The 12,271-nt window shown below is 43.7% G+C and overlaps 1 protein-coding gene across 6 annotated transcripts in view; it reads left to right on the top strand.

The window, feature by feature from the left end:
• Positions 1–12,271, top strand: part of ZBBX (zinc finger B-box domain containing) — a 172,473-nt gene that overhangs the window by 39,900 nt on the left and 120,302 nt on the right. For 5 of the 6 annotated variants that reach the window (XM_033958619.1, XM_033958621.1, XM_033958620.1 and 2 more), the window contains 2 exons: positions 7,416–7,511; positions 8,390–8,554. In XM_033958619.1, the coding sequence (XP_033814510.1) occupies positions 7,416–7,511; positions 8,390–8,554 (261 nt within the window). The remainder of the gene's footprint in view (positions 1–7,415; positions 7,512–8,389; positions 8,555–12,271) is intronic. The other variant, XM_033958622.1, reaches the window with a different exon arrangement.

The following is a 12,271-nucleotide window of genomic DNA, read 5'->3' as shown; positions in this document are numbered from 1 at the left end:
GATGATCGAGGCCTTCATCGAGGCATACTTCCAGGCATAGTTCTTCTTCTAAAGAACACCCCTCTTCCACTAAGCCTCGATCTACTTCTACTTCGACTAGTCCGCCGACTCCTCGATCGAGGTCTCCACTTCCACACCTCGAGGATGCAGCGGTTTCGATTGCTTCGTCCAAGTCTCCATATTCTTTTGATGTCTTTTTTCCTGCCGAAGCTTCATCTTCGACCCAGGCTGCTTTGATGTTCTTGAGTCCTGTTCGAGGCAAAGCATTGGCAGATCAGCTATCTTTCTCATCTTTTCGTCAGATGGCTGTTGACTTGGACCTTCAATTAGATGCTGTTCCAGGCAAATTGGACTCTAGGTATAAAACTATATCGCAAAGGGTTTGACAACTCACAGTTATCTCATCAATCCCTGCTTGTGGAGTCCTCCTTAAAGAGGTCCCATCCTTCCAAGGTTTATGCCACCGTTCCTCCTGGAAGGGAAGGGAAAACTATGGACAAATTCGGACGTCGCATCTATCAAAATTCTATGATGTCCTCTAGAGTCCTCAATTATAACTTTCATTTTATTACTTATTTTGAATTCCTCATAACTCTTTTACCTAAATTTCTGAGTTATTTGGATACTCAAAAACACTTTCAAGAAGTCATTGCTTCTTTATCACAACTCAGACTACATCTACTTCAGTCGTCTTATGATGCCTTCGAGTTGTCTGCCCGGGCAGCTGCTTGCTCTGTAGCCCTGCTTCGCCATGCCTGGCTTCGTACTGTTGACATGGACCCTAATCTTCAGGACCGCTTGGCCAATATTCCTTGTGCAGGCAATGACCTCTTTGATGAATCTATTGAGGCAGCCACCAAGAAATTGTCTGAACATGAAAAATCCTTTGCTTCTATTGTCAGACCTAAGCCAAAGCCAGCTCTTGCCAAAACTACACGTCCTCCTCCTAAATATCAGAGGCGTTTTGCTCCAAGGTTGGCTCCTTACAATCACCCTCCTAAGAAACAGCAGCCTCAGAAGCAACAAAAATCTCAACCTTCTACTGCACCTAAGGCTTCACAGCCTTTTTGATTGTCTCAAACAGAGCATAATCTCCATCATTCTGTCTCTGACTTCTCTTCCCCCTATAGGAAGTCGTCTCCATCATTTTTACCACCGATAGATGATAAATACATCTGATCTCTGGGTACTGACCATCATCAGAGAATGATACTCTCTTCATTTCACTCAGGTTCCACTAGAGCTTCCTCCAAGAGAGTATCCTTCCAATCCTTCCCAGACTGCCCTTCTTCAGGAAACACAAGCTCTGCTTCGTCTCCATGCCATCGAACCAGTTCCTCTGGAACAGCAGAACAGGGGGTTTTACTCCCGTTACTTCCTTGTTCCGAAGAAGACGGGCAATCTGCGGCCCATTTTGGATCTCAGAGCTCTCAACAAATTTTTGGTCAAAGAAAAATTCTGAATGTTGTCCCTGGCATCCCTTTATCCCCTTCTCGAGCAGAACGACTGGTTATGCTCTCTGGATCTCAAGGAGGCCTACACTCATATTCCCATTCATCAGGCCTCCCGTCAGTATCTCAGATTTCGGGTGGGGAATCTGCATTATCAATACAGAGTGCTGCCCTTCGGCCTGGCTTCATCGCCCAGAGTGTTCACCAAGTGCCTGGTAGTGGTAGCAGCAGCTCTAAGGAACCATAGTCTTTAGGTATTTCCCTACCTCGACGACTGGCTCATCAAAGATTCAACATCTCAGGGGGTTATTGTAACGACCCAACGGACTACCTGGTTCCTACAAAGTTTGGGATTCAAAATCAACTTTCCCAGATCCCAACTTCAGCTCTCACAGAATCTACAATTCATCGGAGCTGTTCTGAATACTATCCAACTCAGAGCATTCCTTCCTCAACAACGTCTGGAAGCTCTTCTTCAACTCTGTCATACAGTGTCTTTCCGCTCTTCCATCTCAGCGAGACACATGATGGTACTCCTGGGTCACATGGCCTCCACAGTACACGTGACTCCTTTTGCCAGACTTCACCTCAGAATTCCTCAGTCAACCCTGGCATCTCAATGGACGCAGGTTTGCGACCCACTTTCTCGACACATAACAGTCACTCCTTCATTGAAGCTGTCTCTCTGTTGGTGGATGCTCTCTTCCAATCTCTCCAGAGGCTTGCTTTTTCAAACGCCTCCCCATCAGAAGGTCCTCACGACAGATTCTTCGACCTATGCTTGGGGCGCTCATCTCGATGGTCTCCATACACAAGGCCACTAACCAGTACGGATTGTCAGTGTCATATCAATCTGTTGGAACTCAGAGCGATCCTCAAGACTCTCAAAGCTTTTCAACATCTTCACGACCAGGTAGTCCTCATTCGGACGGTCAACCAAGTCGCTATGTATTATGTCAACAAACATGGAGGGATGGGATCTGCCTCCCTTTGTCAAGAAGCTCTGAAGGTTTGGGACTGGGCAATTCGCCACAACACCTTCCTCAAAGCTGTCTACATCCAAGGGGCGAAGAAATGCTTGGCGGACAACTTGAGTCATCTTCTGCAACCTCACGAATGGACGCTCCATTCCTCACCTCTTCATCACATTTTTTCACAGTGGGGAACGCGCCAGATAGACCTCTTTGCAGCTCCCCACAACTACAAACTGTCTCAGTTCTGCTCCAGGATATACTCTCCTCATCGCCTCGAGGCAGATGCTTTTCTTTTGGAATGGACAAATCTCTTCCTGTATGCATTCCCTCCATTCCCAATCATTCTCAAGACTCTTGTCAAGTTAAAGAACGACCATGCCACCATGATTCTGATTGCTCCTCGGTGGCCGAGACAACCTTGGTACTCCCTTCTACTTCAACTCAGCAGCAGGGAGCCATACCTTCTACCAGTGTTTCCATCTCTGCTTACACAGAGTCAGTGATCTCTGCTTCATCCCAACCTGCAGTCTCTACATCTGCAGCTTGGTACCTCTCAACATGACTCCTCTTCAGTTTTCTCAATCTGTAAGAGACGTTTTAGAGGCTTCTAGGAAATCTACCACTAGACAATGCTATCACCAAAAATGGACTAGATTTTCTACGTGGTGTTTTTCTCATGATAAGGAGCCTCAACATTCCTCCTTATCTTCTGTTTTGGATTACCTTTTGCACTTATCCATTTCTGGCCTCAAGTCTACATCGATCCGAGTCCATCTCAGTGCAATTGCGGCTTTCCCTCAGCCTATTGAAAGGAAATCCCTCTCTGCTTATCCTGTGGTTTCAATGTCAAACGTCCTCTCTAACCGCCTCTTGTGGTTTTGGACCTCAATGTTGTACTTGCTCAACTGATGAAGCCTCCATTTGAACCAATTGACAAGGCTCATCTGAAGTATCTCACTTGGAAAGTGGTGTTTCTTATTGCCCTCACTTCTGCTCGAAGAGTCAGTGAACTGCAAGCTTTAGTAGTTGATCCACCTTTCACTGTGTTTCATCATGACAAAGTGGTCCTTAGCACTCATCATAATTCCTCCCTAAAGTGGTATCGGAATTTCATCTCAACCAATCCATTGTACTTCCAGTGTTCTTTCCAAAGCCTCATTCTCATCCTGGAGAAATAGCTCTTCATACTCTGGACTGTAAGCGTGCTTTGGCCTTCTATTTGGAAAACACCAAACCACACAGAACTGCTCCTCAACTTTTTATATCCTTTGATCCAAAGAAGTTGGGGCATCCTATCTCTAAGCGTACCATCTCCAACTGGATGGCTGCTTGTATCTCATTGTGCTATGCCAGGCTGGATTACCCCTACACAGTAGAGTCACAGCCCATAAAGTTAGAGCAATGGCAGCTTTAGTAGCTTTCCTCAGATCTACACCTATTGAGGAAATTTGCAAGGCTGCTACTTGGTCCTCGGTTCATACTTTCACTTCTCACTATTGTCTGGATAGTTTCTGGCCAAACAGTATTGCAAAATTTATTCTCCTAAATTGCCAACTCTCCCACCATCCCATTTTGGTTAGCTTGGAGGTCACCCATATGTGAGAATAGCCTGCCTGCTTGTCCTGGGATAAAGCACAGTTACTTACCGTAACAGGTGTTATCCAGGGACAGCAGGCAGCTATTCTCACAACCCACCCACTTCCACTGGTTGGCTTCTTTGCTAGCTATCTGAACTGAGGAGACGTGCCCTTCACTGGGCAGGAAGGCACTCGCGCATGCGCGGTGTGGTCGACTCGAAACTTTGAGTTTCTTCAAGCAAGTCTGCTTGCGAGCTTCTGCATCTGGGCTCCGCTGATGACGTCACCCATATGTAAGAATAGCTGCCTGCTGTCCCTGGATAACACCTGTTACGGTAAGTAACTGTGCTTTATGGCACTACTAAATAGCAGATTTAAAACAAACCAGAGAAAATATTTCTTCACACAACCTATAATTAAACTCTGGAATTCATTGCCAGAGAATGTGGTGAAATCGATTAGCTTAGCAAGGTTTAAAAAAGGTTTGGATAATTTCTTAAGAGAAGTCCATAGTCTTGATATTAAGATGAGCTTGGGAAAATCCACTACTTATTTCTAGGATAAGCAGCATAAAATTTATTTTACTTTTTTGGGATCTTGCGAAGTACTTGTAATCTAGACTGGCCACGGTTGGAAACAGGATATTGCGGAATGGGACGATTCATCGCAGCCCTGCTGAATTGTTGTCTTCACGTCACTGCTATGTCCTAGATGGTGGCAGTAGGGAAGTTTCTCAGGGATCCCCAGCTGGCCCACAGAGCTGAGAGTCCTGGGGGTGGCGGTCCTGGTTTGGGTGTGTGTGTGTAGGGGGGGGGAGCATCACTTCCCCAAACGAGGTTAGAGAGTCCTGGGATTGGCAGTGGGACTGGCTCATCCTGTAGCGCAGCCAAGAAAGTGCAACTCTGCTCTGCCCCCCAGCCAAAGAAACTGGTTTGGGGGTGGGGCAATATGGTCCCAAACAAGATTAGGTGCTGCCCTACAACCACCAGCCCTTACCTGCTCCATGGCAGCCGTGGATCTACTAGGACAGGGGTAGGCAATTCCGGTCCTCGAGAGCCGGAGCCAGGTCAGGTTTTTAGGATACCCACAATAATATGCATGAGATAGATTTGCATCTCAAGGAGGCAGTGCATGCAAATCCATCTCATACATATTCATTGTGGATATCCTGAAAACCTGACCTGGCTCTGACTCTCGAGGACTGAAATTGCCTACCCCTGTACTAGGAGGTAGGTGTAGGATGATTCTTTGCTGCCGATTTAGCAATGAAATGACTGCGATTAACTGCGATTAACAGCCGAATGGCTCGAGTACCGGTGGAAAAAAGCTACTGAAGCTACTGTCAGGGCTTCTGCCGGCTTAAAAATTTTTTTTTAAAAAAATTGGGCAGATATTATGCGTGTATTACACACGCAAAATAACTGCTCGGTTAAAATAAATAAAAAAGCCCTGCCCCGAAGTGCCTCCTCCCTCCCCAACTCCCTAAAAAATGCCCCCCGTTCCGATGTCCCGCCAAACACAAGGCAGGAGGGATGCCATGTCCTTCCTGCTATTGCAAACACCACCTGGCTGGGCCTGGCCCGGCCCACCTCCCTCCCTCCCTTTAGAAACGGTCGGAGAAGGAGGGATGCTCAGTCCCTCTTGCTCCTCAGGCCTCCCGAGTCCTGTCCTATGGTCTTCGGGAGCAGGAGGAAGGGCAAAAGTCCTGCTGCTCCGCCGCGATACTAGCCTTAGGCCATGCCCCGATGCATCATCTGATGCATGGGGAGGGGCCTAAGGCCCTGATTGGCTGAGGCACCTCAGCCAATCAGGGACTTTCTTAGGGAGGAGTCTATGGAAGTCCCTGATTGGCCATAAACAAACATTGTTTAGGGAGGAGTCTATGGAAGTCCATGATTGGCTATAAACAAACATTGTTTGGTGGGGCATTGGCGAGGCATCGGCACATGGGGGGGCATCAGTGCGTGGGGGCAGGGGCAGGTTAAAACCACGGGCTGTAATTATATAGAATATATAAAAAAGGAATAATTATTTTTTAATATATTCTGTAAAAATTGCCAGCCTGTGGTTTTAAAGGGCAGGAGAGTCGGCCAGGATAGAAGCAACTGGTCTTCAGAAGTTGCTTCTTTTCTGATCGGCAATCATAATCGGTGTTAGCTAAAGTGTTTATTGAATCACTGCCCTCCCAAATTTGCATACTATTTCCCTCATTTGCATGCACAGATCAGGAGGGGATCCCTAAACACTTTAGTGAATTGGGTCGGAGGGAAATAGGGTTGCAAAGGGCTCGCAAACCGATCGATACACAATTGGTTTGCTTAGTGAATCTGGCCCAAAGCCATGGGCAGCGGCTCCTCGTGCGTTCTGCATCTCATCTGGAAGCCTTCCTTCTGACGTTGTGACGTCAGAGAGAAGGCTTCCATTTCAGGCACAGGACGCGCGTAAGAGCCTCTGCCCACGGCTTTGTACACTGCAGCACTGAGGAAGAGGGAGCCGGCCCGAAGACAACACCGCATCGATCGTACTGTGGACTAGCAGCTGAAGAGCACTGTCTGGGGCCTGATGCATGTGCCGGCCCTGTGGACCGGCAGGATATTTTTGCGGACCGGCACCGGTCCACGGACCGGTGGTTGAAGAACACTGATCTAGACCAGTGTTTTTCAACCTTTTTACACCTATGGACCGGCAGAAATAAAAGAATTATTCTGTGGCATCGGTCTGTGGACCGGCAGTTGAAGAACACTGGGCTAAGTCGTGGGCCAGACCCCGCCCATCTCTACCCAGTGTCCACCCCAGACCCCGCCCCCATAATAATACTAATTGCACCTTGCACGTCCCGTGCCTCATCTGGAAGCCAAGGCTTCAGGTTCAGGCGTAGGATGCCCTTAGGAGCCACTGCCCGTGGCTTTGAATCAGTTAGGAAGAGGGAGCTGGCTCGAAGATAACGCCGCATCGATCACACCGTGGACCGGCGGTTGAAGAACACTGTTTTGGGCCTGATGCATGTGATGGCCCTGTGGACCGGCAGGAAATTTCTGTGGACCGGTGGTTGAAGAACATTGATCTAGACTTATTTTAGTTCCTAAAAGAGAGTGTATTATATCATGATTGTTGCTACTCTGGTTTTTTGTCAGGTACTAGTGACCTGGATTGGCCACCGTGAGGACAGGCTGCTGGGCTAGATGGACCATTGGTCTGATCCTGTAAGGCTATTATGTTTTTATGAATATTTTCCCCTTTTTTCTTTTCCTATTTATCTAATTTTACTATCTCTTACTGTGAGTTTCAGTAGATAAATTTTCTTGAAGATTTGCACAGGTAATAACATTTGATTTTAAAAGAAGTAGCACTTAAATAATACTTTCATTTTTTTTTTTCCCTGTAAGTAAAGAGTTTTTTTTTTTTACCTGAAGGTATGCTTGGAATGTGGGGAAGATTATTGCACTTACTGCTATGCCAGGTTTCACCAGAAGGGAGCACTGAAGTTCCACAGAACTGTTCCTGTTCAGGTACATTTTTTGAAGTACTACATTTCTCTTATAGATGCTTGTTTGTAAAGTTATTGCTTGTCCATTTTGACAGCTTCCATGCTCTGACTTCAAAACCTTAGCATAGCTTGGCTAGTGAAACCTAAGTATGAACTGTAATTGTAATATAATTATTTGTATAGCAGTTCATTGTGTAAAAAAAAATACTGTACAATACCTCTTTCTACAATAAGTTTTTTTTTGTTGTTGTTTTTAATGAGACAATGAACCACAAATTTGACTTTACTTTTGGCATGGAGATATTTTTATATGTTTAAGGGAAAGTAAAACAGTACTAGAGATTTGTTTAAGGGCTCCTTTTACAAAGCCGCGCTAGCGGTTTAGCGCACGTAATAGCGCGTGCTAGCCACTACCGCCTCCTCTTAATCAGGCAGTAGTTTTTTGACCAGCGCGGGGGTAGTGCGTGATGAAAAGTCACGTGCACTAAAGCCGCTAACATGGCTTCATAAAAGGAGCCCTAAATGTCTCTTGTTGATAGAGTGTAAAAATAGTTTTCTCTGTTTATTTACTTTCTGAGGACACATATACAGTAGGTTTAAAGCTTTTCTTTCCTAGAAACTCCCACTATAATGAATCCAGTTACATATTAGAATTGCTCTGTCATCTACACTTATTGTAATCATTAAATTGTTCACAGATGAGACAGACATTTTATAAAATATCCTGTGGCCCTAATAAAAGGTAAAAAGAAAAGAAACATAACATGTTAAGACAAAAAAGAAGACCTACAGTATAATACGAGTAACTAAAAGAAAAATTAGTATTTGAATGGGGAAATATTTGCAATTTAAATGATATAGCTGCTTTAATATCAGTTATATTTTGACATTTATTGACAGGCAAAATACCAAGCGCCTGTTGGCAAGTTAGATGTTGCTTATCAGTTCAAAAAAGATGTCAGTCCTTATAAATCAACAGTGAAGCCTGAACTGAAGAAGGAGACTAATAAGCGACCATTTGCTAGAAGTAATTCATCTGTTTTAGAACAATCAGTTGGCATTGAGGTAAATGCTACAGTATTATACTATTTATATTTGCTGTAGAACATGTAGTTCATCACCTTATTACAGCCAACTGTTTTATACATCTGTGCAGATAGTATTAAAAACAGTTTATAGTTGTACTTGAAAATTCAGGTGGGCCATTTAAGTTCTCAGAGGGCAAAAAGGACATCATATGTCACAACTGGGGGACATCATCCAACGAATCCCGTTGCAGAGAAACTCTGAGGGAGGCACAGACTCACACTTGGTAGGCTGATCAGGAACCGGAGGGGTCCCTTGGAATCCCTTAAGATTCCTTTTCCCACATGAAAGGAGAAGATCTTCACCTGAGGAACTCTCCTTTTCTGATTTTGTTAAGGAGATGTCCAAGTCCATCTCATTTTAGTTGGACTTTCAAGGATAAGCCCAGGAATGAGATTTTGGATATTCTTGACTTTGTTGCTCAACCAAAAGAAGCTGTGACAATTTTTGTGCATAACATCCTTAGGGTAGTATAGATGAATCATTTGGAGACACCCCCCCCCCCCACACACACACTCTTTATAGAACCTACTCATAAGACTGATTATGCATATATTCTAGAAGGTTCCCAGATTCAAGAAGCTACAGCTTACACACTATTCCATGTTCATAGTATCCACCCTTAAAAAGAGCCAAGAGCTCACTCCTCACTGCCCTCCTGGGAGGAAGGCTCAGACATTGGAGTCTTTTGGGAGGAGGGTATTTCAAAATCCTGTACCGTCTTCCCAAATACATTCTTATCAGCTCTTCATGAGAGTGCAGTTGTGGAACTTAGTACTCAGTGTGGTGGTATTTGCTGACACTCTCCCACCTGAGAAGATTGCAGAGCTTGCCAGCTAGTAGCCAAACAGTGGGAGTATAGAAAGCACATGGCTTGGGCAAACTAAGATGCTTTTGATGTGGTATCCGCCATACATGTCAGGATGCGCAGATTTATCTGGCTGCATGCCTCTGATCTACAACCAGTATTTAAGGAGAAGCTGGCGGATGTCCCCATACTGCTCCATATCAATCATTTGGACTACCAAACAATATTTTACCCCTTTTGTATGTTTGTACATCATCTAAATTGCCATATTTTGTGTCAACAAACAGGGAGGAACAGGTTCTCTTTACTTATGCCAGGAAGCAGCAAGAATGTGGGACTTGAGTTACTACTCATATCTAAACACTAGGAATCAGTGTCACTTGCATCCCTTGTGACAAGAACCAGGTAGCTGATAGGTAGTCTTTGGAACTTCAAGACCTATGGAATATTTTTTGAACCTTGGGATCTTCTCAGGTAGGCTTATTTGCTATCAAAGACAATGCAAATTTATCCCTCTATTATTCAGTATCCCTATTTCTAGATTGACTAATGAGAGATGTGCTGACCATAAGTTGAACTTGGCTCCTCATCCACATTTATCCCAATAGCAAGTTTTAAAAAAATGCCTTACACAGTGACTGTCATAGCACCGTACTGGTTCCTTTTTAACAAAAAATTTCACATTTTGTACTCATGCAAGTATTCTCATCACTGATAAAGCAAAACGAGAAATCCTTCATACATCTGGAAGCTCTGGAATGAGCGGACATAGGATGAAGTTAAGAGGTGATATGCTCAAGACTAATCTAAGGAAATACTTTTTTACAGAAAGTGTGGTAGATGCATGGAACAGACTCCCAGACGAGGTGGTGGAGACAGAGACTGTATGAATTCAAGAAAGTGTGGGATAGGCACGTGAGATCTCTTAGAGGAAGAGATAATGATTATTGCAGATGGGCAGACTGGATGGGCCATTTGGCCTTTATCTGCCATTATGTTTCTTTATTTCTATCTAAATCTTAAATCATCCGTAGCAGCCTGGAAATTGAACAACTTTTTGTTTCTGACCTAGGTGCACCAATACCCAGACAAAATATCTTGATTGGAGCATTCAACCCTCCTCCCCTCCCGTTTTATCAGACATTCGAGGTCTGACAATTAAGTTCGCAAACTTGCCTCCGTGCGCTTACGTTGGCAGCACTGTACAAACAACTTGGTAAGGTTTCGTAACCCGGTATATTAGTGTATCACAGCTGTGTTTGTTGATGTGTGGTGGTGTCTTGTTGAGTGGCGTTCATTATTGTTGTTGCGTGTTTTTCTATGCCATCGCAAGAATGTCAGAGTTTGAATTAGAGCAACGAACAAACATTAAATTTCTTGTTAAACTTGGCAAGAATGGAAGTGAAATCAGGGACATGTTAGTCCAAGTTTAAGGAGATGATGCCATAAAGAAAATGGCAGTGTACAAATGGATTAAATGTTTTTCTGAGGGGAGAGAAAGCATCACTAATAAAAAAAGATCAGGGTGGCCAGTAACAAGCAGAACTGATGAAAAAATTGCAAAAATTCATTGAATTGTGCCTCAAAATTGTCAGATGACTGTTAGAATCATAGCAGATCAAGTAAACATCGAGAGAGAAACAGAAAAATCTTAACTGAAAATCTTGGCATGAGAAAGGTGTGTGCAAAAATGGTCCTGAAAGAGCTCGCTGATGAACAAAAGGAAAGGAGGATCAAAGTTTGCCAAGACCTTTTGGAGAGACAAGACAATGTTTTGGGTTGTTTTATCACTGGTAATGAAATATGAGTGTACCAATACAACTGTGAAACAAAGTGTCAAAGTGCACAATGGAAGTCAGCCAATTCAACACGACAAAAAAAGTTCCGCCAGTCCAAATCATGAGTCAAAACCATGTTGCTAACTTTTTTTTATATCAGAGGGATTGTTAGTATGAATACCAACTGGACAGTTAACCAAATTTACTATTTGGAAGTTCTGAAAAGGCTGCATGAAAAAGTTAAATGAAAACAACCTGAACTTTTTGCCAACTCATGGCTCTTGCATCAAGTCAATGCACCAGTTCACACAGCACTGTTTGTGAGGGAGCTTTTTTTAGTCAGAAAACAAATAACTGTATTGGAATATCCTCCCTACTCATCTGAACTGGCCCCCAATTATTTTTATTTTTTTCTTTACTTGAAGATAATGGAAATATTGAAAGGAAGACATTTTGATGACATTCAGGACATCAAGGGTAATATGACGACAGCTCTGATGGGCATTCCAGAAAAAGAGTTCCAAAATTGCTTTCAGGGGTGGAGTAAGCACTGGTATTGGTGCATAGCTTCCCAAAGGGAGTACTTCGAAGGTGACCGTAGTGATATTCAGCAATTAGGTATGTAGCACTTTTCTAGGATGAGTTTGCAAACGTAATTGTTAGACCTTGTATGTTCATCTTTAAATTGAAGGTATTCTTCATCTGTGTTCTGGTAATTGTATCAACCTCATCCATTCAGTATCCTTCGCGTACTAGTATGACCTCTCGTGTTGACCTCTAGGAGTCCTTAAACTATCAAGTAAACTGATAAGCCTTTCTGTCTCACCAAATGTTGATACTAATAAACCTTTTACAGCTGTAATAAATATTGTCACTATGTGCTTTTCTATCGCAGTCATGGTAGGTATGGCTCCCAGTCCGCTTTAGGATCCAATTAAATGTGCAGGCATCATTTTCAAGTTTCTCTATGGAATATTTGACCCTTTTGTCCCCTTATATTGGAATACCTTTAGATCTTGTCATTTGAGGAATACACAGAGATATAAGCTATCTTTCCCCTCCTTTAAGGGAATTAAATCTACTCGGAAGCTTAGTCAATCTCTTGTCTTC

Source organism: Geotrypetes seraphini, chromosome 9 (genome assembly GCF_902459505.1).
Source record: "Geotrypetes seraphini chromosome 9, aGeoSer1.1, whole genome shotgun sequence".
Lineage (NCBI taxonomy): Eukaryota > Metazoa > Chordata > Amphibia > Gymnophiona > Dermophiidae > Geotrypetes > Geotrypetes seraphini.
Note: the sequence above shows the minus strand (reverse complement) of the source record. Positions and strands in the feature narration are given on the sequence as shown.